The 22,143-nt window shown below is 37.9% G+C and overlaps 2 protein-coding genes across 2 annotated transcripts; both read left to right on the plus strand.

Moving 5' to 3' along the window:
- Positions 1 to 245: 245 nt before the first annotated feature.
- On the plus strand, positions 246 to 3,549 carry LOC131670216 (uncharacterized). The gene is made up of 5 exons (XM_058945630.1): positions 246 to 290; positions 378 to 724; positions 882 to 1,174; positions 1,263 to 1,632; positions 1,713 to 3,549. The coding sequence occupies exons 1-5, from the start codon at positions 246 to 248 to the stop codon at positions 3,547 to 3,549; spliced, it is 2,892 nt and encodes a 963-aa protein (XP_058801613.1).
- A 4,549-nt stretch (positions 3,550 to 8,098) lies between these two features.
- Positions 8,099 to 20,815, plus strand: LOC131670203 (vesicular glutamate transporter 1). The gene is made up of 8 exons (XM_058945607.1): positions 8,099 to 8,234; positions 11,412 to 11,544; positions 11,695 to 11,927; positions 12,268 to 12,596; positions 12,663 to 12,837; positions 12,900 to 13,192; positions 13,261 to 13,851; positions 14,253 to 20,815. The coding sequence occupies exons 2-8, from the start codon at positions 11,471 to 11,473 to the stop codon at positions 14,613 to 14,615; spliced, it is 2,058 nt and encodes a 685-aa protein (XP_058801590.1). The 5' UTR covers positions 8,099 to 8,234; positions 11,412 to 11,470; the 3' UTR covers positions 14,616 to 20,815.
- Positions 20,816 to 22,143: the final 1,328 nt, after the last annotated feature.

A 22,143-nucleotide genomic window follows, 5' to 3' on the forward strand; every position in this document is an offset into this window, starting at 1 on the left:
ATTAGTATCTGTTGTAGGCAGATACATTTTCATTTCTTCGGCGTTGATATATTAATTCGGTGTCTAATTTGCTTTTGGTAGTTTGTATACACATGAAGTTCGCTCCTTATTAACGAGAAAATTATTTATGGTTGCGCGCGAATCAGAGTAATAGTCAAATCATCTAAAGATTTACAAATTCGAATAAATAATGTCGTGAAAGAAAAAGTATTCGTGAACTGCAGCTAGTTGTGATCAACGTCAATATGACCGATGCCAGAAGACAAGAAATTTCGAGAGAAATATTTTTCGTAATTTAACCTATACCATAAGCTAGGATAGAACTGTCTGCAACGGCAGATTTTACTTAACAATAATTGCACGAATTTATTGCGCAGAGCAAAATATCCACGTACATCTTAGAAGTAACCGAGCGAGTCGATTTGGAGCCATACATCCCAGTTTTGGAACTTCTTCGTTGGCTATTTGTCCCCTCGATCGAGCATCGTATCTTAACTCTGCTCGAGCATTTCGTATACAACGACAACGGCGTGGATTCGTCCTGCAATGAGTCAGCCCAAAGTTTCCTTGGCGATATGGAGTCGTGGCTGGAAGCATCGAACCAACTCAACCGAATACTCAGACCGGACGGACTCGCGCGAATTTTCGTGAATTCAATTTTACTTGGAAATCGTATTACGAGGATTAGCCGGCAATTAGATAGCCTGAGCGTCGAAGATTCGACGTACAACACGTGCGGAAGCCAGGGATACGTGGATTATTGTGCGGACCGTTATCAGTCGACGTGTGTAAAAAATTCGTAACTGCATAGCATTCTCTTTAGCAAACGTTTAGTTGGACGTCAGTCAAGTAATACACTATTGTCGTTATCGATCTTGTAGTCGATGTCCAAAGCATGACGCAGCAAACAACGGAGCCGAGGGAGGACGGCAATCACGCAAACGAAAGGCAACCTACGAGGAGGAGATCCCGACAGCAGCCAACATTTCAATAGAGGATCAAACAGAGGGAACAAAGCGCAGTAAGCTCCGTCTTGTCGTCACGGAGCTTCCGTCTTCGGAGAGGGGATGCTGTAGCAGCAGCCATCGTCGAACCGATTACTTGAGGCTACCTTGCGACAGTCGGGCACTCAAGCAAAAACTTTTCAAGCACCAAGAGGCGCCAAAGAACTCCGGTAACGGCGAAGCCTTCTTTGTTGGCCTTCATTTCTTTCGTTGAGGAAAGAAAGAAGTCAAACGGGAAATTAGGGGGTCGCTTTCCAGGCAAGTTTGATCAGCGTCTGAAGAATGTTTGCAGCTGTCTGAACAACGTGATGGAGAGGATGGACGATGAAACGTTGAATGACGCCGCGCTTTTTTGCGAACTTCGTAGGAATTACGTGAGATTCAAGTTGAGCAGAATCAAGTCAAAACTATGTATGTTCGCCATGAGGGTGGCATTCGGATGCCAGCTGCAGCAGCAACAGCAGCGCAGAAGGGATAACTTGCGAGAAGACGATGCATCGTCGCAACCGCGATATTGTTGGAATGGAAATTGCTCAGTTTCTCAGAAAGATTGCGGAAATGGAAGTTCTGACGACTTGTGCGATAAATCTACCACTTCGGACAACAGTGAAATTGGATGTGCGATAAGGTTGGTGATGTGTTGGGTTTCTTCTTTTCTCTCGCGTTCTTATTGGCATTCAATGATTTTCTTTATCTCGCTTGATGTAGATTCTTGTGGAATCCCAGTCGTCATTGTTTTGCAACATCTTCGGTTGAAGATGAATTGAGTGACGACGAAAAGAATTGTTATGAGGGCAATGAAAGTCGCGAAAGCTACAACAACGCATCGCATCGCGAATGTGAAAGTCAGAAAAATATGACAAGCAAGGAATACTGTTTATGTGTTCACGAGAATACATCTGACGAATGCGAAATAAAGTCGCCGAGTATAGAAGAGACAAAACGTTGTCATTTTGAAATGATGACCGATGATATCGAAGAAAAAGATTACGATAGGACTGCAATTGAGCTAAAATGTGCTGCCATTATGACCGACGAAGTAGACGAACCTGTAGAGCTTACAAATATTTACGTGAATGAAATCTCTATTTGTTGTTGCTGTCAGGGATGCAACGCACTAGAAAATGTTGGTGTCAATACGGAATCTATTCTCAAACATTCGAACGGTAGTGTAGAGGCTAGTACGAATACAGAAAAATGTAGACTTAAAGAAATGTCTACGCAAGTATTTTTCAAAGAAATACAATTTTGTACTTGCTACAAGAATGTTGATGAAGAGTTAGAGATTAAAAATCTTAAATTTGAAAATCAAGGGGTAGATTTCAATTGCCAGTTTGAGAATGAAATGGCCATTGATGAAAAAATCAAATTGATCGGAATAAATAATAGAGTGGCTGAACAAAACATCAAAGAAACACCTTTCGATGAGATTATTTGGAAACTCGCCGAATCCCCGTGTAAAAGCTCGGAGTTTACCGAAATAATGAAGTTGAAAATCAATGAAATTGTTGATCTCAACGAAAAGATTCGTAAAAAAGTTAATAAGATTAAAGATAACAAAGACGCTCGCTCGGTGTTGGTTCAAACTTTGATAAAGCAAATATCGCGCGACAGCGTAACCACGAAAATACAAGTAAAAGCGTCAGTCATATCTTTCAAATCGAAAGCAAGTGGTAATACGTGCGTAACCAAACCGAGTGCCAATGGAAACTTGGAAGTTTGTGAAAATCCTGTGCTTGGATTAAATGACACAGTAGGCGACAATTCTCCTTTGAAAAAGTCTATTCTCACCGAAGTCACGGCGTCGCTAGAACATCCGATACTGCAAAGATTGAAAACCGACATCATCTACCAGTGTGTAAAAATGTCGAAATCATCGTCTCTGTCCAACAGCTATTTCTGTAGCGACACATCTAGTATCGAGAAATATTTCGTTTACAGTGAGAACGACTATTACAATAAGAGCGATGCTCAACGTACTTGTCGATGCTCGAAGAAAAGTAATTTTCTCAATTTTCTATTGGATTACCTGACAAGGGAGACCTATGAAAAATTCAAAAGAATCTTACGGTTAATTCTGAAGAAGCTACTGGAGAAAGCAAAGGAACTGAACGCCCTGCGAAAGTCGGGAATGAGATCCAAATGTCGTTGCTATTGCTGCAGAGACGAAAGCTACGAGGAATGCCGCAGCGACGAGACGCGCAGTAGCGAGAAAAACTCGGCAGCGTCGCGTCTGTCTGGCGGCGGTAGCGACGTGACTGCCTCGTGCGATGATTCAAGGAAGCGCAAGCTAGTCAAACTTACAAGGAGCGCGCTTACTTGTCGGGATCTCGATTGTACGACTGAGACGAAAGTTCAACGAAGATACAGAAGAAGACGATCGCGAAGAAAGCCCACCGAGAGATGTCGAGACGATGTCGAGAATGGCAATGGTTTGAAACGTTGTCGGACTGAAATTTTTACCCCGGCTCGTGCAAATTCTTGCGCCGGTTATCGAGATTGTCCAGTGTTCACCAATTCATGGAAGTATTGTTATGTTCGTTAGAAGATAAAAACGTGTGATCGCTTAATGGAATAACAGTTTTCAGGCCTCACGACCTCGTGAAAATTTTCAAGTATCGCATTTCTTACATTTGTTAGATCGTGTAAACTGCTCTTTATCAATAAAATAATTTTAATGATTACATCGCCATAAACACAGCCTTTTTCATTCGTAAAATCAACGAATATCTCAAGAATCCCTCGTCCTTAATACCTCGCAAGCGATTCGAGCTAATTGCATAATCTACTAAAGCTGATCGCGCACGAACAAGAGCGGCAGCGGCAGCGGCAGCTGCGATTGACACACAACAAATTCATTAGCGCACGCATGAACGCTACCGCACGCCGCAGGCGAAACCAGCATTCATAACCGGCAAAACGACGTTATCTTCGATCGACAGGTGGGAGGACAGCCACCCCGCAGGCTTTGGGCCAAAGTCCTAATTGCCATTAAAGTGCTCTTTTCCCCTTCAAAGTTCTCTCTGTGCGGGTGTATGTGTGCTGTCCATTTGCGAGTGGTTTTCCCGTCGATCGATTATGGAATATCCGTTCGATATATACGTGCCAGGCTCAACGACTTTTGAAAAGGGAGCTTTCGCCCCTCCCGACTCGCTCGCTCTCTCGCTCACTCTGTCTGCTCGGTGTAATCAGGTTTTCGCGTAATCGAATCTGCGCGAAACGCTTTCATCGCTCTCTGTGATTTTGATTATATACTCGTTGAGAATATCAGAAAACAGCTTTTCATTAAAACTATTTTGTTTCTTGGCTTCGCTTTTGAGAAAGTATTGTCGCGATTAATGTTTTTATCAAAATATACTCCTCCCTTCTACATATCGGTTCAATGTACAGATATTATGAATAAATCCATATAATGCTTACCCTCGAAATCCGCCTCAGTGATGAAATCGTTGAGCCGCATACGTAACATCCGTCCTTTTTTTTCTTCTCTTCGGACTACTGCCTTCGATCCTCTATATATGCATTCTGCTTACTGAGCTTTCAGATCTTTTGAATGCTATAGTATTGAGAAATCGAAATCGAGGGGGAGAAAGCGAAGATAAAGAACGACGAATGAATGAAAAGGTTTCTTATATAAATTGGCTGTATATCTCTATTCAAAGGACAGATTTCAAAGCACTCTTCGACTTCTTTTTTTAGATAAGGGATCCCTTCCATTTATTTCTGTAACTGGGTGCAATGATTGGGTGATGATAGTGATACAAAAAAAATAGACGGCTACGTCAAGTAGTATAACATTGAACTGATCAGACAGTAAAAGGAAATGTTCATAAAACGAAAGACGAAATTGCAAGATGTACACGTAAACAAACAATGATTAATTTTCGACACTGCTTAAATCAGCACAAAGTAAAAACGCAGTTTTCATGTTTGCGCAAACAATTAAATTATCTCGAGAGTAAGCTCGATAGGTGAGGCGCGACGTTATATGCAGTCGCCAATAATCCAGGCTAACGATATCTCGAGTGGAAAATCGGTCAGCCCTTCAAGCCCGTTCGTTCAATGTCTCTCATTGTTTTCGCTCTGTGCTTCGGGAGAAGCTTAACAGCTCCCTCGAGTGATCATCGCCCGAGGCGGCACGTGGCGAGAAATCAATTTCACTGTACACCAATAGCTCAGCTCTCTCTCTCTCTCCTTCTCTCTCTCTCTCTCTTTCTCTTTCTTTTTCTACTAGATTATTAATGATGTCCGAGATGCCGACCAGAAGGCAGAGAACCTTTTTCTTTCTTTTTTAAGCGACACCTAATGGACTGTGCTTTTTTGTTGGACTAAAGAAGCATCGCGGAAGGCAGTTCGACGAGATTCAACTTTGGTTGTAAACGAGTGGTTGGATGGTATTAGATTGAGCGACGTATACAGCAGATGAATGATGATAAATGCGAACGACGCGTGTGTGTGTGTGTGTGTATCTATATGTGTGACATTTCAACGGACGGTATTTCGATCGGGCTGTAACAACCTTTTTCACGTTTAGGCTGGATATCTTATTTATGATTATCTTATTTATTCTAATTAACTGTACTTTTCGCGCGTGACATTCGATAAAATGAAGATATTTACTGAAATCCAGCGACTAATATATTTACGCGTTTCTACTAAAAAATTAAACAGCACTTTAATAAAATGTTCGCCAATTTTTCAATGAATCCAAATGGCCTGTATCGAAATTCATTGAACGCCCTTATTTACTTCAGTTTCTTCAACTCTAAAATAATATCTCGCAACAAGAAAGCATCCTCTAGATTTTACAGTATCCTTCATACTACGATTGAAAAAAAGACTTAATGAAAATTTCCTCTCAATCAACTACATTATCTCCCCTACAATGACAACCCCAAAGAAGAAAGAAAGAAAAAATCATCCCTATACGTTATATTTGCAGAGAAAGAGAGAGAAAGAGAGAGAGAGAGAGCAAGAAAAAAAATGAGGCTCGTAATTTTTCCCAGGGTGTCCGTGGTCACAAATGCGAGCAAATTTCGCGCGGCGAAGAGGGAAAGTGAAAGATGAACGAGTGCGGCAGTTCGGTCTCGGCAGATAAGGCGCGAGGCAGCATCATCGCACAGCCGCGCCCGTGATACGCGCGCGGGGGCAGCGGATCGATATTCTCCGGTAGCTGAGAGAGCTTCGGCATACTATACACTGCCCGCCCCTCGCCGTGTTTGCAACAATGCTACCACCACCGCTACGCTATCTATGTAGTTTCGTGCCCCGAGTCGCGTGACGCTCCGACGGCAGAGATACGTTACTTTTCTCATCTTTTTTTTATGTGTGTCAATGAAATGCTCTTGCGCGCACTCGCTTCTTTCTCGATATCTGAATGCGAGCACGCAGCAAAGTTTAGCGTAGACGGAGCGGCGATTGAATGCCGAGAGAACAAATTAGGTCACAACTTTTGGGCAGCTGCTTGCTTCATTATGATAAGTCACAGAAATTGCTTCCAACTGTCAACAAGTGTGTTCTGTAGGAAATACAATTAATGTCGCAGTTACGAAAAACTTACGAAAAAAAAGTCAGCGTTCTCATTAAGACCTGTTAAACTTTGCCTGCATTTGTGGAGAAAATTGAATGTTATTAGGCCGACTATTTACACACGTGAGTTCTCGTGGCTTTTTTATCCGAGTGCTGCAATATGCTCAATGATTTTCTTAAAAGAGATGGAAATTCCGAGTCACAAGTCGCAGACAATTGGCACGCACGCGAGCATTATGATAATTAGACGAGCGAAGTAGGCTTTCAGCTCATGATTGATTTTTGGAATCGGCGTTCCGGCGATGTAGAAGAATAAAGGGCGAGAGTGACTCACGTGTGAACGACGCGCGATACACTCACTCTCTCTCTCTCTCTCTCTCTCTCTTTCGTTGAGTTAAAGGGGATGAGCGAATAGGGAGCGGTTTGCTTGGGAGCAAAAATCATTTCCGTCCTCATTGTACCGTCCGCTCACTGCCTCCGAGCTTCCGGCGATCGCGGAAAAGGCGATCGCGCATTCAACAACTTCGCGCTCGCCCTTTCTTTGCCTCGCTTCGCGAGGACTCTTGTCATACGATCGGCGCGCGCCACCGGCTGCGGATGAGAGGAACTTGACGCTCTAATGGAATTTGCGCTCTACGTTATCATTGATGGGACGATTACTTTAGCAAAACAAATTCGAAATTATAATAACGTGGGGTAATTTCTTGTTTTGCTTTGCGTGTGTGTGAAAGCTGGAAGCGTCGATTGACAGACAAATCAATGGTTTCATATCCGCTTAGCATATGGTGTGAACCTTGCAAGCTTTATATTTTTAGGTGTCACTTGGATTCATCTCTATCCAAGACATGTGTAGTCAGAACATCTATTGAATTTGAAGTATATTTTCGTAAAATCGTAAAAGAATGTGTTTTCATTAAAATGCATGAAAATGAAATCTAATAAAACGCGGTATTGTTTGAGTATGTTGCACAAACTCGATTAGGAGTTCGTGAAATAAAAAGTATTTTTATATTTCTTTTATAAAAATTAGCTCACTAGGATCATTATGAATAGTTTATTCAAGCACTAGTTTCTGTTTGGAAATTAAGATGCTGTACGATTTCGTATAAAAAAATTTAGAGACTGCATTAAAGTTAAATGAGATATTGTCAAACTATGAAAATATTGAAAAAAATCCAACACCATCATGGGGCTATCGGCAGTTACAAACGGTGAATTTGGCGGTCTAAAAGTAAAAGTGGAAAAGTAACAAGTAAAAAGGACATAATTTGGACGGCCAGTGGCGCGCCAGCTGGGAGTTTGCATGGCAGAGATAACCGCAAGAATGAAATTCAGAAGCGCGGATCGCGGAGCCGACGGCGCCGTGGTCCTGGTCGCGGGTTGAAAGCAAGAGGATGGCAAGGCAAGCTCCGCCCGGGGTCGATCCGCGCTCGTCCGGGCTCGGCCTCCATTGGCCCCCTCGACGTCGATGCGCGCGCGCACGCGCCACCCCCCAAACGCGGACACAGTGAGAGAGAGAGAGAACCCTGTCTATAGCTGCGCGCGCTTTCTATCTCTCTCTAGCCCTCTCGCTCGACTTTACCCATAACGAGAGATCCAGCTATAACGCGACTGAGAGAGCGACGAGCCCGCGAGCCGCGCGCGCGCTTTTTTTTTGCACGCCGCCAGCCGAACCCCAGCCAGTCCTGGACTTGATTATTGGTGAGTTTTTTGTCTTTGCGAAAAACGATGCGACAATCATTTGCGTTCACGAGGTGTGTGTGTGTGTATGTGTGTGTGTGTGTGTGTGTGTGTGTGTGTGGTGCGTATGTGTGAGTGCATGCGTCCAAGGCTCACTCATTTTTTTTTAAAGATGTGGGTCAGAGATTGCATTCTCCGACGAAGGGGCAAAAGTAAAAGAGCAGTGATTCGATGAAATTTCAATAATGACGAGGGGGCCAAATAGCAAAAAAAAAAGAAGTGTACGGGAAAATAAGCCCACCGGGGCCATCGATTGTCAGGCGAGGATGCTGGAGAGTTTCGGATTACGCAGTCGAAACTGGAGCATCGATTTCGTCTGATTTTCGCTGCTAGTGCTAGTGCGCTACCCAGTCCTTGGGATCATCTCTTGTTTTGATTTAATTTGTTGTTTATTTGCATATGTTTGTCTTGTGCTTAATTATCGTCTTAGGGTAATGTCGTCTCACAAATTCGTAAAATAACGTTATCAGAAGTGTATCTCTCGATAACACAGTGAGTGCCAATGGAAAGATTGCGGAGAGGCTGATCGTTTTTTACATGTGACTAAAAAAAGAATAAATCAAGTTTGTGGTGAAATGTGAAGCAAATCTTCAGGGAGTTTCAATCGCCTTATCCGCAAGGTTTTAAGCTAATTTTTTGGCAGGCTAAATGTCGAGCGCCATTACTGGAATTTAAAGTGCTCTCTTATTGCGACCTTGTAATGATTTTGTTGCTCGCGATTTGACTTTTTAAGCAGCATCAACTCTGTAACATTGATAGACTTTTTAACATTGTTTTACAAGGCCGACTACAGAAATTTTACGTAGCGAATGACGTTAATACAAAGTAAGAGATGAGAATTTATATCATCCTCAATTCGAATCAAGTAAAGCGCAAAGTTTTTCAAACTTCGCTTCGCGAAACTGAAGGCAAGAATTACCGCGAGTGATCTAACGTGACTTTCAGTGACGTTTTAAACCTTTTGGTTAAAGCTCGCATCAAGTCTCGAGGTGAAAAATAGACATGAAGGTTTCATCGGACAAGTCTTAGATCGATAACTGGAAAATAAATTTCAAAAGTCATTTGAAAATGTCATACTATTGTTACGTTTGCCTGGCCTTGTACAATAATGTGATTAAAAAATTTTCGAGAAGTGACGTTGTTGAAGGAAGAAAGAAACACGAGAAATAAAATCGTTGAAATGCGGAAACGAGTAACATTACTAGTGTGCTATCAACTTTTTTTAAAAGCGCACAGAAAATAAACATCATGAGTTTTCTATCGACTAGCCAGCATCGCAAGATTACAATCTAATTCGGTAGGATTGAAACGCTTACAGATTAAAACACTGAACGTCGAGCAATTGGAAAATTCAATGTGAAACAAACTGATTTACGTCCGTATTTCACACGATAAAATTTTCAATCTATCACAAGTTTTACACTTCGTGAAAATCGATCGTGCAATAAATTTGAATGTGTAACCGAACCGAAAAGCTATATCCCTGGTTAGGTACTATAAGTAAAAAATCTGGTACATCCTTCTCTGGCAGGCATCTATGCTTTTTTTTTACTTTTCGTGCGACAAGAATCGCGTAAACGCAGCGCGTAACATTAATACGGCAATAAAAATCGATCGTCTCGTCAGCAGTCGTGTACGGCGTGTCGCAACGTTACGCGTTAGTGTGCACATATCGCCTGTCGCTGGCATTGCACGATGTCCCTTTTCGCTCCATTTCTATTTGTCGGGCACGTGCCGCGCGCATTTAGCGCCCCTTATCCGATATAGACTCATTAGTATAACGTGTATGTGTATGCGCGGCTGTATCATGCGCGTCCGTGCATTTAATCGACTCGATCTTCGATCCGCGTACAGCGTGTGCACGGCTTGCTTTATTTTTCTCTTTTCTTCTTTTTTCGTTGCGTACATCGACTCCGCATACACTTATCGGGTTGGACTCGCCTGCCCGCCGCACGCGACACTGGAATTTCAGTGAGACCTTTTGGCGCCGTCGCCGCCACGGTTATGAGCTCTCAGAGGTACGACCTTTCTTTACCCCTCCTATCTCCGGACTCTTTATTGCAGTCGCTGGAGTTCTTGTAGAGATATGAGCACGGACTTCGAGGAAAAAAATTTGCTCTCGCAACTGTATCGAAGTGGAAGAGAAAAACGAAAATTTTAACGAACGAGTTTGCGAAAGAGAAGTGTCACGACGCCTTGCGCCGTGCGAATTCGATCGGTCGCCAAATACTGTAATTCAAGATTATCGGTCGCATCGAGGAGTCATTGAAATAATGGCCCCATCGGCAACAAAAGCTCGTGTATACGCGCGCTCGCGAACAAAAGCTAGAGAGTGCGCTACGTCGGTGAGCCACGAAAAAAGCTTTCGTCTTTTCCCCTCGACAGACTTACGGATTACGGTGCCGAAGAGGCAAATAAACAGAATGCTAGTAGCTCCCGTCTCCCCTCAGTCTTCTCTGTCATCGTCCAAGATTCGGGGGGATAACCCGCTCTTATGGATGGGGCCGAACTGAGATGTACATGTACGTGCCATATTGGACCATTAGGAATGCCGGTGCGAACTTCGATCCGCTTAGGGAATGGCCTTGTCACGCAATTCTTTTTCCTCCTTATTTTATTTTATTCTACGGTCGATCGATTGACTAAAATAGAGGATTGGACATTTAAAGTTCACTTTATGGGACTGATGATTGAGGGACTAAGGGTATTTATACTTTATCATAGTCTGGAATGAAACTGAAGGCAGTTGCAGGAGATTTGTAATCATATGCTTTTGTATTCGTTTCACTGTTTTCTTAGGTAATAGATTAATGTGTGATTCATTTGCTGTTTTGTAATTGATATGGAAGTTGATTAGAGTGCGGATGTACGATATGGGACCAAGTAAGGATTTAAATGATCGAATTTAAATAATAGCATGATAAGTTTCACAAATAAACCACTGTTACCTAATTAGCCACAGTAAAATGATACGAGTGCATCAAAGCAATGTAATTATCTACCGTTGACGGTTGTATGTGTGAACTGCACTAATTTTACCATTATCACAACATCGGAGCTTGCGAATTACATTTGTCAGCATTAGCTCGTCAAGCATTAACGATATAAATCTGACACGAGTGCTCATATCGATTCCAGGGGCTGTGTAACAACAACACAATCATCTCAAGAGCAAGAGCAACCCCAATAATTGGAAAATGTCCGGATTCGCGACGGCGGGTCTCGCGGCCTTCGATTCTCTCAAGAGCAGAGCGTCTGAGAAGCTTTCTGGGTAAGATGATTTTACATCTTGTTACTCGTTATCGTCACAAAACAAAGCCGCAAGCTGCGGCAAGCGTTCAATAATGAAATAACGGCATCAAAAAAGAAAAAAACAAGAACAATGTTCGACAGCGTAAGTTTTATTTGCATCGCTCGACAGAATAAAGAGAAGAGGACAAGCCGGCCATGACGGCTACGAGGAATTTGAAATATCGAGCGAGCACGTGAAAGACAACAGAGGTTTCGAAGATGAAAGAGGATTTGGTAAGCAGCATTCGCTTGATTCCCTACCGGAACCGGAGAGACCACCGTTACGACACATTGATACTTACTGCAAACCTGAATGCCCGTGCTTGTCCAAGAGATACACCATCGCCGTGCTCGCCTGTCTTGGTAAATGCATTTCATTTCTTTATTGTCTATATAATACTCAAGTCAGCATAGACTGGACTACTCGAATGAACGTGGATTAGTTTGATTAGTTGAAGTTACAGTGGCAAGTTTAAATAGGACAATAAGACAATTTTTGAAACATCAAACCAGCAAAAAGAATTTCAAATGCTTATTTTGAATGACATTAGCGCGTTATTATATCAGTATGATCGAACATTTCACTCCGGATTTTATGATTGCTATTGCAGAATAACTGTGGCAAAGAATCATTCAATATCCTCAACAAACGTAAAAAACTGCCAATGTACTGAAATTTCAAGCCCAATTGTGAACTCGACAGGTTTCGTAATCTCGTTCGGTATGAGATGTAATATGGGCATGGCCAAGCTGAAACCGAACAACGAAACAAATTTGACCGAGTCGATGCTGGAGGCAGCCCGTGTGTTCAACTGGTCGGTGGCAACGCAAAGTGCCGTCGACTCGTCATTCTTTTGGGGCTACCTAATCACTCAGGTGCCGGGTGGCTTTTTCGCCTCTCTTTATCCGGCCAACAAGATATTTGGCGGTGCGATTGTCATCTCCTCATTCCTGAATCTTCTCGTGCCGGGAGCTATCAGCGCCAGTCCCGTCGTCTACATGTTGGTCCAAGTTTGCAAGGGTTTAGTCGAGGTGAGTCCTTCTGGCTGTGTACCAAAGCTCGTTGGATCGCAATAAAATGAGCTGGCTTCGTTCCAGGGTGTCACGTATCCGGCCTGCCACGGTATTTGGAAATTTTGGGCACCGCCACTCGAAAGATCACGTCTTGCCACTCTTGCATTCTGCGGCTCGTATGCCGCTGTGGTCATTGGGATGCCGTTGTCCGGCGTGTTGACAAGTCTCTTCGGTTGGACGGCTTCGTTTTACTTTTACGGTAAGATCAACGGCATATCAACTAATCTGAAGGATCGTTTATAAAAATTGGACGGAATTTAGGCGTTTGCGGTATCGTTTGGTATTGTTTCTGGCTGTGGTTGGCATTCGAGAAACCCTCGAAGCATCCATGCATCTCGGCGAGAGAGTTACGCTACATCGAGGACTCGCTAGGGCAATCGCAAATGAATCAGCCGATGCCGACTTTCGCGACAACGCCATGGCGCAAGTTTCTCACTTCGATGCCGGTGCACGCTATCATCGTAGCAAACTTCTGTCGGTCCTGGAACTTCTATCTGCTGGTGCTCTTTCAGGCTCGCTTCATGCACGAAGCTTTCAGGATGACGGTGGTCGAGGTTAGCGAATTGGGCTAATTTTTCGCGATCTCTACGAAATGTAACTAACGGACCGATTGATTTGACAGACGGGTTTTCTGGGCGCCTTGCCTCACTTGCTAATGACGTGCATTGTCCCGTGCGGAGGTCTGCTGGCTGATTACCTGCGCAAAACTGGCATAATGACCACGACGACTGTGCGCAAAGTCTTCAATTGCGGAGGCTTTGGGATGGAAGCACTTTTCTTTTTGGTGGTGGCGCGTTGTGCTCATACGCAGAACAGTGGCGGAGCGACCGTCGCACTAACTATCGGTGTAGCTTGCAGTGGCTTTGCTATTTCCGGCTACAACGTTAATCATCTGGACATAGCGCCACGATATGCCAGTATCCTCATGGGAATGTCCAACGGCATCGGCACTATCGCCGGCCTCATCGTACCGATTTTTGTTGACAACATCACCAAAAATAAGGACGCCAATAGCTGGAGAAACGTTTTCATCATGGCAGCTTGTGTGCACTTCGTCGGTGTCACTTTCTACGGAATATTCTGTTCCGGCGAGCTCCAGCCGTGGGCTGATCCAGCTGCTGATGAGAAGAAGACCTGGAATCCTTTGGATGATTTGGGACAGACTAGACCACCGGTACCACCACCACCTCAGGTCGCGCAGACCCAGTTCATTGTGAGTAGGCTGTCTTATATTAATCTTATTTTACTCTTATTAATATACTTGAAAACGTATATTTCATCAAAGAATGTTCTAAGGAATTCCTGTCAATTACTTTATAAATTAAAACGCAAACACATAAATAATAGAATTCGATTGAATGTCATATATTTTTTAAAGAATTCAATAGTTCTCACAGCAGAATGCTTTTTCGGTTGATGTATTAACGCTTACAGATCGATCTGATGAGACAAAAAGGAGATTGATTATTCATAAAAGTCATAAAGTTCGTTGTACTGAAATCTTTGTTCATTATATCTTTAGGCGATACAAGCAATAATTCCTTTGAAAATGTATTTTTAACTGTTTCAAACTGAAAAATCATTTACGTAATCACCTTTTGAAATCTGTCACAGAGACAACCATCTGGAGAGAGCTGGAAATACGAAGCACAACCGCAGCCTATGTATCAGCAACCAGCACCACCGTACCAGGAACCGCCATACCAGCAGACTCCAGCACCGTATCAACAACCGCCAGGCTATCAACAATCAACCTACCAGTATCAAGCGCCAACGAACGAGTACCAGCAGCAGCAAGAACCTATAGGTGGTGGTCAGGCGGTAAGTTACGGAGCAACTCAAAATACCGGCAGCAATCCATTCGCATCGACAAATCCATTCGCTACGGGTGCGGTAAGTGCGAGTTACGTGCAGCCACCGGCAAAAGATGACTATGGCCACGATGTTATACAGAATTCACAGCAACAGTGGCAGTAAAGCTAAATGCACTTCTGCTTTAGTTTGGTAATCTGGACCAAGCCTTTCGATTTTTTTATTTTTATTCACTTGATTGAGTTTTCTTCTTGTCGACTGCATTAGTATCCTGGAATCCAATGGGTTTTGCGGGAACTCGTAGTAATATTTTTTTTGCGCGATATCACGCTTTAACATATCAGCAGATCGTCGTATTTTTTGACGATCACCTATAAAATACTAACAAGCTACTTGAATTTTAATTGAAATTTGATTTGACCGCTCGTGTTCTTTTTTAACAAATTATTTAATATCGAATGTTCTTGCAATTTACGATATCATTGCAATTGATTTCATTAAAAAAGCTGATTTTTTGTAAAATACATAGTCTGTTGATTACAATATTAAAACTAAATGAGGCGTTGGATGAGTGGTTCTAACATATCGATTGACCCTAGAGGACGAAAATTATAAAAGTATGTTAGTAGAGATCTATTTTTATCAATTACAAGAGAAATTTTATTCATACTTCATCTTTGTCCAGATTACTAACTAGCAAAAGAATTTCTCATCGGTGTTGATGTATCGATGAACATAAAATCCTCACGCCAATCGTAAAAATTAGTGAGTTGCCTACACGAAACTTGGCGATTACAAATTGACGTATTTTTTTTAATGTGATACCTATGAGGGCAGATAGCAGGGCTACTATGACAATGCAAATAACCGATTCTTATAAGTTCAAGTTTAATATTTGCAAAGTATTTGTGCAAATTCGACGTAGAATACAATGACAATACTATACGACGAAAGTATGAAACAAATGAAAGTATAAAAAGTAACTTTGGTTGGCTGTAAGTGATAATATGCCGTTACAGCAACAAGTATTATTTTAAAGTACAAGAGTAAAATGAAAGTGTATTTCTTATCACTTAAAAACAATATTAGAACAGCAGAAACTTGAACCAGTTAGATTGAATAATAAATCAAACTAAATTCCACATTTAATATACGATTTATAAATATTTTTACACACAGTTCAAAATAAAACATACAATAACAACAAAATCGTCGAATTTTATAAACAAAATTTAAAAATACGCGTAAAAATTGCACTTTTTAAAATTGCACAATGCGACAATAAGAAGAATTCAGAAAAATGACAATAATTCAGAAGGAAATTCGATAAATCAAAAGATATAATTAAAAACAATAAATATACATAGAACTAAATAGTATAATAACGGGAAATGATATTTTGACATGATATAGATTTTACCTTAATCGTGTGTATGTATGGACAATAACTTGCACTTATTAATCATTTGCACAATGAAGATGGATTTATTATGCGTCACATTAAACAATTGAATGCAAAGTTGACCTAATCCAATAAAATACAACAACACTATAACGAACAATAAAAAATGAATGAAACAGACTATAAATACATTGAAAAACAGCGCCGTTAGCTGCAACTTTTAGGTACTCAAATGCAGTACAGGATAACAGAAACAAAGAGAAAAGTATGAAAATGTAGCAATAAGACCACAGAAAGCAAAATGAAAATCAAATGGAAAAAGAAATTAATGAAGATTTTCCCAAGCTATTAAGTTTTAATGGAAGTTCACAAAAAGTCAAATCATATGTATTGTATGACATAGACTATAAACGTCATTTTACGTTTTAATGACGACTTTAAAGTATTGTTATCAAATAAGAAAAGAATGTTTAAAAGACGTATCGATATACGTAAATTATCCCACTGGACGATCTTGGTGTTACACGGGAACCCTATCATGAAACTTGAATGAAAATGTTCTTTCAAAGCGAACGTCTGGTACGTGGAATTGAAATAAAAATTGAAAGTACGAAATACGTACTATATGATACCGATGAAAATATTTACGACTAGTAATAAAAATGCTGTTGGCATTTTTGTAGACATTTTTTAAGCGCATTTTTGGCAAGTATTTTCTTGACAGGGATTCACCGGGGATTGAGAAGATTTAAATTAAGTTATTCAAATAAGATATTTAAAAGGAAAAAAAAAACATGAGACATAAATAAAAATGAAAGTATTTTAAAGAAAGTAACTCCGTCACTTTATAATAGAAGTGGCGATGTTGAAAAATTATGATGAAAGTAAACGGATGAAAGTATAATATCCACGTGAAAGTTAATAGATCATAGTCGAAGTGACGAAAATAATTCGAACAACCCTGCGTAGATTCTGTTGTTTGAATGGATATCTAAGGAGGTTAGATCGATTATATAAAAAATTGTAATATTTACGAAATTAGTCAATTTACGCGAGACCTTTTTAAAGAATACGTGAGAGAAGATCGAATATTTATTACTGAATTGATTATATATACATATACTCTATAAACAAAAGTAAAGAATTCATTGATTGAATAAATAAAGTTACATATGGGCGATTCTAGTTCTACTATATTGATGGAGTAGCTGAAGATGAATCAGGTTTGGCTTTTAGACCAATCCGTTATTGTGTTGTGCTAAAATCAATGTCAATGCTCGCAATACCTTATATTTATACATAAAAGAAACGCGCGTCTCGTCATCTTACTTACAATATATTCAGTGGTGTAGTCTCTCCAATCTTATTCAAATATGTTTTTTCTTACAATTCATTCTTATTAAGAGATTTATCAAGTATTACTTGAGAGAAAAGGGTATAATGAATAACAATAAACATGCGGTATAGCGGTGAAAAGTCTTTTATATAATACTTGTATTTACTCAGATTTGCATATTTTAATCGAAGAAAATTTGAAAATAATATAGAAGGAAGATGAATTCAATTACGTAAAAAGAAGGTTTTGATATTTTTTCTTTTACGCGACAAATTTTGCGGAATCGACAATAATTTCTTTACTTATTGCAGATCTACTATTTCTACAATGTCCTTGATAGCTTGAGAGCGATATATTTATTGTAAATACGAATGATGGTATACATATATAATGATCCGGAAATAGGGAATGTGTTCTTAGAATACTTGTAGAGGTATTTGCTTCACCATAAGAGCTAAATCATTTTTGCTTGGTGCATATATTTATCCAAAGTTCCTTGACCGCTATGTAAGTACATATAATTTATTTTCATCCTGCATTAGTAAAAAGCCACATTCAGTTATTAACAAAGAGCATTTAAGGGATAGCATTTTAAGTTTATAAGCGAGAGATAGGTGTAAAAACAATGATGAAAAAAATCAGTCACTATAGAAAAAGGAATGTTTCCAAAATAAAATCAAATTCATTGAAATATTAATTTCATAAGTTTCGATCGTTTTACAAAACTAATCATTTTTTAACTAAAATGGTTCTTCTTTAGATCCCTTAAATGTTTGTTATAAAAGTATGCACTTACCCATGCATTAAAGTAGTGACTGGCCTAATAATAAGTATAAAGTTGCGATGCGTGATATAGAAGAAAGGATAAATAATAGAAGCTTTCAATTTGAACCATTATATTTTAACGTCACTTTCTTTAGACATTTTTCGATTACTCGATATTACGATATTGAATTTTACATCTACTCATTTAACCCGTTCAATCGACTTATGGACAATAACAATAAAATCACAATTCAAGGTATTCAAGAAGCGAAACATTCGAAAATAAAATACTCGAATAGATAAATTTTTGAAAAGTGTCTTTACGTAAGTGATTTTCCTAATAATTAATTGCTATAGCAAACTAAAAATAAGAAATACCTAGGCTAATATCTAATGCTGTTCGAACAATAATTCTGAGATATTTCTATATTAAACTATAAAAATATACATACAAAAATACTTATAATATAAACATGAATAATAATTTATGACAATAAATGAATAAAACAATTATCGGGCGCTGTGAAACGTTATATATATACATATTTGTCAGCATACGTTTTTGAGTTTTTTTTCAACTTTCGATGACAAAGCATAAAAAACTCGAGTTTGTAGGAGCCAACAATAGTTGCGTGCTTATAATGAACCGCGTGTGCCCTGATTTTTGTTCCTTTGGATTGTAAAAGTATTTAAATACTGTAGTTTGGATCTCTAATATTGATAAATATTAACATATTTCAATCAGTTGTTTTGCCTATTAGTATGATACAAATATTTTAATTAATACATTTTCACATTTTGGATGTATTAAAAAATATGATTCAAACCACCGTTTGTACTATCAAGTAACGTCATCTATATATAGTCTTATTAGCAAAATGGAAGATAAAACAAAATTATTATGATATTCCCAGTGAAATGACTAATAATAGAATATAATCGTTTTATTATTTTATCATTAGCAAAGTGGGCGAAGTGAAAGTATTTTTCAATTATTTTACGGAAAATGGAATAATGTATTTAGTTTTGGTATTATTCTATTGAAGTGGCAAATTTTGCAGGTAAAAACGGTTGCTTTAATCATACTATTTATCTTACGAAAGTGCAAGTACAATAATATATAGACACGAGAGAATATAATTTATTATATGTATTCTAATTATTTATATGATTTGTACAGAGCTGATACTAATTATACTTTGTATATAAACATATTGCATTATATAAAAAATATGATACGGACATTAAAAACACAAGTGTGCTTAATAAATCAACTCAAAGGCAAGCTGAATTTATTTATTTGAGTAATACTACAAGCAAATAATAAATTTTTATTTCGATATCTTAATTGTACATCAGATGATTATTTATCAAAGAATTACAGAAATTCAATTTAAGAATGATAATAAAATAATAAGTACATCTACAATAGATGATTATTTGTAAATGCGCATACGATATTGAGTGTGGTAAATACATTACGATTATATGAAAATATTTTTTGTAGTTTTTAAATATTGCTCGTTTTTGTTTGGAATGTAATTTAATAATATTGTATATTGCGAGTCTTTGAGTAATCAGCATATGAAAATAAAAATAGGTTGAGTAACATATAATTTATAATATTTGTTGTATGTACATTATATTATTACATGTATATATGTTATGTTAAGTGTTATGACAAATATTTTTAGATGTTGAATCTTACACATTTTTCCAGTGTGATATAACATTGAAATGAATTTATAACGTTTGATGCCAGCGAATGTAAAAGTTCTATATTTAATAAAATGTATCGATGAATTTATCGACAATAATGAAAGTAAAAACAATCGAAAGCTTAATATAGTAAAAAAAATATAAATGTTCAACAAACTAATTATTTCATGTATATTCTTAATTGATTTCGCACTTATAGTTCGTATTTTTATTTCAATGCAGTAACATACAGTAAATAAATACAATTTCAAAATTTTATTACAATAACGTTCCATGTTATCTAAATCAAATTAGTGGATTATCATTAAAAATAATCACTTGATTAATATTAGTTCAATGAAAAGTTCGTAAATTAAAATCTTGTTCGCTCAAAAAATATACAATTTTGAATGCAGTAAATGATCATTATATATGTACATACATTCACACTAGCATACACATACACATATATACATATATATAAACAGGACATTGTTGTATTTATCATCATTATTGTCTACTCATTGACAATTAATGATGCGAGTTTTAGTTGAACACTCTTGTAATTAAAGATCAAAATAATATGATTATCACTGTATTATTAACGGAAGCCGTAAATTCGTGTATTTATATTTTGACCTTTTTAAAACTGAATTTCAATTTGTGTTGAATGTGTGTGTGTAATCTTAACTCCATAAAACATAGTTCACTGAAATTAAGATAAAAACCTTAATGACGAGAAAATCGAATGTCGATTTTGATCTTTCTTCTTAATAGATAATATAATCATAATGATCCTTAAGAATATTCAATCGATGAACTGTAAAAATAATAAATGGAATGTGGCCTCGTTGGCGTTGGAAAGACGGGAAAAGTAGGAGAATGTCAAATACTTGATTTGAAGTTGTTCTGAAACTGATGCTTGTCTCATAATCATTAAGTCAAGCGAAAATGTATTACTGAAGTAGTAGAGGACAGAAGCTTTAAAAAATAAAATAAAAAAATGATTATCAAGTTACACTGTTACTCACTGGTAATGTCTGGTTTGTTAAAAATTATTATATCACGGATCATGTAAAATATGTATGTATATTATGAACTTGAGTGTATTATGTTATAGTGAACAAAATAACAATGGCTATTGACAATAAAGTGTCAGCGACTTTTTTTGAAATACTCGATATTTTTTATCTATTATATTCAAATTTTACCTTATTCCAAATCGATTTGGGGACTGGGTACCTTCCAGTATACATTAAGAGTGCCAAGACTACAAACTCTTTATTCTTATGTATTTTTACCCTTTTAGTCAGAATCCACAACTAGACTTTTCAAAAAAGTAGTACATCATTGTTTATAACGCAATTGTTTAAGCAATACGTGTAAAAATAATTTTTTGGATTGAGATATACATTTTTTAGATAAAGTGATTCATTTAAAGATGAAAAGATACGAGTATCTTGTCGTTTCTTTTGAAAATGCATAGTTTAAAGGTTATAAAATGCGAAAGATCGGAAATTTGACGTTTTTCACTGACTTTCAATATCAATAATTTTTGACCTACTCAATATTTTTTTAAATTAGTCATCTATAAATTAATACAGTTTAATGTTCGTGTAGGTCTCTTGAATATGCACTTATTGTTATTGACAATAAGTTTGTTTATCGCTTGACATAGTTTGGATCTCGTTTAGGTACCACGTTTGGTTAATTATAGCGATATTTTTTATAATAATATAATAATAATAATTTTCCATACTTATAATACTTATTGAATATTGTCTTTAATTATTCTTTTATTTACTAAAATTATTCTTATATAGTTATTCGATATTTATAATTTCAATCGTTATAGTAGTAGGAAAGTAATTATATTTTTAAGTAATTTTATTAATAAATGTAGCAAGAGTAGCTTTTATTAAAAAAAAAAATTTTGAATCAGTGATTTAAAATCGTAACTCATAATTTGTCCTTGCTTGACTATCGTGATATCACGCGTCGCGCCGTTCCTAGATCCAATGCCAATTTTACATAAATTTGACAGTAAGAAAGTAGAAAAAATTTATTTGAACAAATGTATTTGTCAAATTCAGGCTCACCAGAAGTATTGATAGAACAGTGTATATAGAGCAAGCTAAACAGTACTTAATCAATATTCTTGAAAAATATAGTTCTTATGATAAACTTGATGAGTTTCACTACATGCAATATCATCACAACAAAAGATTTCAATAAACTAGCATGTACAGCCTGCATCGATTAAATTTTGCATAAGTCGAGCATTTTCTGTCACTTATCAGCAAGTGAATTGTTTGAATGAAAAGTCAGATAATTTGGATCCAGTATTATTTAGATAAGACATAAAAGATAAATAATTAGAACCTAAAATATGTACGTTTTGTCACCACCACCAGACAATTTTTGTTGCAAGTGATAGTTGCACAGTTTGCATAATCAAAAAATCGTGCTGTTGTGTTAAATATAAAATTAAA

Source organism: Phymastichus coffea, unplaced genomic scaffold, assembly GCF_024137745.1.
Source record: "Phymastichus coffea isolate CEN01 unplaced genomic scaffold, Cenicafe_Pcof_1.1 PCOF00104, whole genome shotgun sequence".
NCBI lineage: Eukaryota > Metazoa > Arthropoda > Insecta > Hymenoptera > Eulophidae > Phymastichus > Phymastichus coffea.

Bases quoted from the DNA above. Each gene is read 5' to 3' on its own strand.
- LOC131670216 (XM_058945630.1), top strand. From the start codon at position 246: ATGACCGATGCCAGAAGACAAGAAATTTCGAGAGAAATATTTTTC. The intron at 291-377 runs GTAATTTAACCT...TTTATTGCGCAG, and splicing joins TTTCGAGAGAAATATTTTTC to AGCAAAATATCCACGTACAT. The intron at 725-881 runs GTACAACACGTG...TCGATCTTGTAG, and splicing joins CTGAGCGTCGAAGATTCGAC to TCGATGTCCAAAGCATGACG.
- LOC131670203 (XM_058945607.1), top strand. From the start codon at position 11,471: ATGTCCGGATTCGCGACGGCGGGTCTCGCGGCCTTCGATTCTCTCAAG. The intron at 11,545-11,694 runs GTAAGATGATTT...ATCGCTCGACAG, and splicing joins GCGTCTGAGAAGCTTTCTGG to AATAAAGAGAAGAGGACAAG. The intron at 13,852-14,252 runs GTGAGTAGGCTG...AATCTGTCACAG, and splicing joins TCGCGCAGACCCAGTTCATT to AGACAACCATCTGGAGAGAG.